General features: G+C 40.8%; 1 protein-coding gene across 1 annotated transcript; it reads right to left on the reverse strand.

Moving 5' to 3' along the window:
* Positions 1-356: 356 nt before the first annotated feature.
* Positions 357-4,455, reverse strand: LOC115596260 (homeobox protein Hox-D11b-like). The gene is made up of 3 exons (XM_030441150.1): positions 2,829-4,455; positions 1,571-1,709; positions 357-1,398 (listed from the first exon to the last, which is right to left on the reverse strand). Exons 1-3 carry the CDS (start codon positions 3,427-3,429, stop codon positions 1,305-1,307), a joined length of 834 nt encoding a protein of 277 aa, XP_030297010.1. The 5' UTR covers positions 3,430-4,455; the 3' UTR covers positions 357-1,304.
* Between the last annotated feature and the right edge of the window lie 313 nt (positions 4,456-4,768).

Here is a 4,768-nt window from a genome sequence, read left to right on the forward strand (position 1 = left end):
GAGGGCGTCAGACAACGCTGTCACAACCTCTGCACAAAAGCAGGTTGTGCAAATGTTTTTCTTGCGTATTTCATTTTACACAACCGGTCAGAAAAGTGTCTAAACCGGATTGTGCCACCACCAAGAGAGTGATTATAAATGGCAAGTTTGAATTTAAAACAAAACCTGATTAAATGTGACATGAAAATGTGTTAAATTTTTTTTTGAAAGTTTGAAACCTTTTGTCAATTTTTCAGGGTATGAGCAACGAGTTTGAAAATAAAATAAACTGTATTAACTGAGATGTTTTTACATGAAATTAAGTATTAAACTCTTCTATAGTCCATATTATAAAAGCCTCATCCAAACAAACACCAAACAGTTTCTTTTTTATTATATAAGGTTGTCAGAATATTAAACACATTGTCTTCATGTTTAGAAATACTGTATAATCAGATAATAAATTAAAAAAACCAGGCACTATGCGAGGACACATGAAAGAAGAAGATAAAGGCGTGAAATAATGATTCACTAAGGATTCAACATCTAATCAAGTTAATGTTCTTTCTTCGCTATTAAAAGTGTTTTTGCCTAAAAAGCAGAAGCAAAATGATAAAAAAAAATACAAATATCAAACGTGACATATAGCAGAGTAATTCTCCAGTTTACCTTAAATGATTGTCAATAGATGATTTAATTTGATTTTTATGAGGCACAAGTTTATATATCGTCGAACACTTATGTCAACCTATAAACAAATTCACATGAACAGAGACGGGATTTATAATTTCAACCCTGCACTCACAGATCTGTTCAGCTGCGAGACGTCAGACTGTCAGCAGAACGCAGAGGAACAAATCAAATCAAATCAAATCAAATCAAATCAAAAACACAAGGCTCCACAGAGGAGCACATCTGTATGTGATGTTCCCCTTATTAAGTGTTCAGACAGGAGAAATAATAAAATATGTATGTTCCCATTCCTTTGTATTAGGAGGACATGATGGCCTGAGGAGGTGGAGGAGGAGGGGGGAGGTCATTTCTTTAGAGTAAGCCACATGACTTCAGAGGGTTCAGATGAGGCAAGAGCACAAATCTGAATGTTTTCTTAATGAGAGGCAGCAGATTGAACAGAGGAGCTGCTGTGTGTCCGGTGTGTTCTGTCCGACCCTGCGTCGCCCCCCCGACATGACTGGAATGATTCAGTGCTGTGACGAGGGGCTGGAGAGCCGTCACAGTTTGTGCAAGATGTAGAAGAAGAAGAAGAAGAAGAAGAAGAAGAAGCATGACCGCCTCTTACTGCTGCCACCTCCCTCATCTGGTCATCAGAACAGCTGGTATCCTGTGTAGTACTGCAGCCTCTCTCTCTTCAGCTTCTTCTCTTTCATCCTTCGGTTCTGGAACCAGATTTTCACCTGTCTGGAAACAGCAAAGACAACAGCAACATGTAAATCACCAAATCCAACCTGATCTGACACCAGCTGGAGCAAAGTTGGGCCCCCTGTGACTGGGCTCAGTCCTGCTGGACCTGCAGGATGTAGCTTTTATTTAAGTTAAATTGAATGAATGAAATGTGGCAGCGTGGACGCACCGATCCGTCAGGTGGAGCCGGTGGGACAGCTGCATGCGTCTGTCTTTGTTGATGTAGATGTTGAACAGAAACTCTCTCTCCAGCTCTCTGGTCTGCTGCTTGGAGTACGGACAACGCTTCTTCCTCTTCACACAGGCCCCTGATGGAGAGACAATAAACACTCAGATAGAGATAGATAGATAGATAGATAGATAGAGATAGATAGATAGATAGATAGATAGATATAGTTCTTTACATCTTTCAGGTCCTACACTATTTCTATATACATATTTCAGCTTCATTATCTTCATGTTAATCAGTTTGAGTAGATTTTACCTGAAATGTCAAAACATTTTGATTTGTGATTGAAGGTAAACGTGAATCACAAATCACATTTTTAGATGTACAAATTGTTTGTTGTATTTACTTATTTAGGCCCACATTATTGGTTAGCATCACTGTGACAGCCAATCAGCTGAGTGTGTAACTATAACTTGCTTAGAAAAAGACAGAAATTGATAATCATGATTAGCTTTAATGTGTAAATTGATAAATAATCACATGTATTGGCACTGTTTACCTCTGCTGGGCTCTTTGTATTAATCCAAGATCCTTTCACATATTTTAAACTTCCCCTTTATCTTTTTTTTTTTTTTTTAACATAAGGAAAAGTATTAATATGTGTATGAAGTTACAAATTATATTGTGATATTAAAATACATTCCTCACATTTTTTTACACATGTTAAAGACTGCGCTTTTATTTTTTTAATGTTGATTTTCAGCCTTTGTCATATCCCTTCCTCTGCTCCAGTAGCTTTACTTTGAAAAGACGAACGCGGTTTTATAAAATATACGAGACTAAATAAATAAAAGACATAAATAAAAGTGTTATCGTGACTTTCAGTCTGTTTTTTCTCGCACAGACAAAACGTTTATACACGATTATTCTTAGCTGCTCGGTTTGGGGCCCATTCTGGCTCCTGACGCAATCTTGGCGTGCCAAACTGTCTGTGGCCAGTTTTAGTGTCAGTGTAGCCGAGAGAGAAGACATGTGAGACTATATTTCACACATGATAAAGAAATAATATATCTTTACATGCAGCTTTTTATTAAAACATGCAGGAAATCAAACTCAGTTGCAAATGAAAACAGATCGTAGTTCCTGGAGAGTCTCCAGGAACTACGATCTGTTTTCATTTAGGAATTAAATAATTTAGCTTCATTTACTAATTTAAAATAATAGCATGTTATTACACTGTTATATAAAGTCCACTTACTTTGTGCATGGCTGTATTCTCCTCCACAGCCGCTGGACAGCAGCGCATCCTCCTCGTCCTCCTTCCCAGCCGGGGTCGTCTCTGACCCCGCCCTCACCTCGCTCCTCTCCCCGCTATGACAGCTCGTCAGCTCGGCCCGATTCGCCTCCTTGTGCTGCGCGGTCCCGGTCGTAGTCTGCGTCTTCAGGTCCACCTCTTCGTCCGTGTAGGCGGAAAACTGGTCGAACGCCGGCGGCAGCACTCTGTCGCGGCCTGCCGGGAAGAGGAGCTGTGAGTCCGGGTTGAACGCCGCGTATCTCCGCGCGTCTTCTCCAAACGCCTGCGTGTGGAAGCGGGGGAAGCTGTCCTTACTGGGGCTGAATATCGTCTCCGATTGGGGCGGTAAGCCGTGGTACTCGTGGTAAACAGCTTCCCAGGATGGAGAGGTGATGGGCCGGGTCCATTTCCACGGAGGAGGGCAGCAGTGGCCTCGGTACTCCGACAGTCCTCGGGCTGCAGCGGTGCTCTGGTCCAGCCGAGCGGAGCCGTTTTCCGCCAAAAACGGTGAAGTGATGGAGCCAAAGTCAGACTTTGACGGATAGGTGCAGCTTGGTAAATACATGGATAAATACTTACAAATTTGAACGGGGTTTGGTTTGGCTAAAAAAAACAAACAACTAAAATAGTCATAAAGGAGGGTAAGATGTCTGCACCTCTCTCTATTTATACAAGGGGTACAAAAGATGAGTTTTCTCTCCCTTAAATCTTACAAAAAATCAATATAAACTTAATAAATATAGATCTGCATCGTGACCTAAGCCCTGGCGCTTAAAAAGAAGAACCACAACCAGCCCCCGATATAAATAATAAGCCACATTTCTTTCCTTCTTATCCCCCAGACCACAATGAAAAGCAGCTCCCAGTGTCCTGTGGAAAGTCAGGAAAACATACTGTACAGTGTTTGACCTTGAGCCAGCCCAACCTGGGTCTGCTGAGTACAATTAACTAAACCTACAGTGAGTACAGACTGGGGCTGCACGTTTCTGTTGGCAGGCCAGCCCCAAACACACACACACACACACACACACACACACACACACACACACACACACACACACACACACACACACACACACGATAGAACAATAGTGCTGCAGTTAAGCATTTATGACATTTTGCCAGGAGGTGAAATTGGAATTTAAACCTTACACTGAGCGTTGTAGCCTGTAATAAAAAAAAAAAAAAAGAAAACACATGGAGAAAAACATTCCTGTTGCATGAAGCCTGTGTTTATCCCTCATGTGTATGTGCAGGTCATATGACTCCGTGGATGTGTTTGACTTGCACTGTAAAAAAACCACATCACACGTTCAGAGAAAATGTCTTCAGGTTTTTTTTATGGGGCATGAACCTCTCACGCAGGCCTCGATTTCAGAGAGCCCATTCCTGGACATTACGTAGTTAGGGAGGCTTTGTTGGGACTAAATGTACTTATTAAAATAATTGTTTTCAACAGTTTTATCCTCTGTGATCATCCATTGTGGAATAAAAAAAGGAAAACATCCCTGCAGCTGGACTGAAAGCTGCTCTGCGTCTGATTTGTAGTAACTTTTAAGGTACTGATCCCAGTTTTATTTATAAGACACAGTGTCATGTAAAATATAATGTGTTAATAGGAAAATACTACAAATTCTGATATTTTGCTGACTCTTGTGACAGAATCTCTAGTTTTACATTTCCATACCAAAACAATTCCTTTTTGGTGTCCTTGACATTGTGTGAAATATTGCAAAGGTTGTGAGACAAAACTTCTGTAACGTGTTTCAGTGTAGAAATCCTACAAATCAGCTTCGTCTTTTGGAAACTGATTCATCTGTTTTTCTCATCAATTGTGACTTTTGCATCTTGACTACCAGCAATAATTTCAGGGATACCCAAAGTTTTTCCTTCCAGCTCAAAAG

Source organism: Sparus aurata, chromosome 15 (assembly GCF_900880675.1).
Source record: "Sparus aurata chromosome 15, fSpaAur1.1, whole genome shotgun sequence".
In the NCBI taxonomy this organism is placed as follows: Eukaryota; Metazoa; Chordata; class Actinopteri; order Spariformes; family Sparidae; genus Sparus; species Sparus aurata.

Coding starts and splice junctions, on each gene's coding strand:
- LOC115596260 (XM_030441150.1), bottom strand. CDS start 3,429: ATGTATTTACCAAGCTGCACCTATCCGTCAAAGTCTGACTTTGGCTCC. Junction 1,710..2,828: donor AGAATACAGCCATGCACAAA/GTAAGTGGACTT, acceptor TCTCTCCATCAG/GGGCCTGTGTGAAGAGGAAG. Junction 1,399..1,570: donor CGGCTCCACCTGACGGATCG/GTGCGTCCACGC, acceptor TGCTGTTTCCAG/ACAGGTGAAAATCTGGTTCC.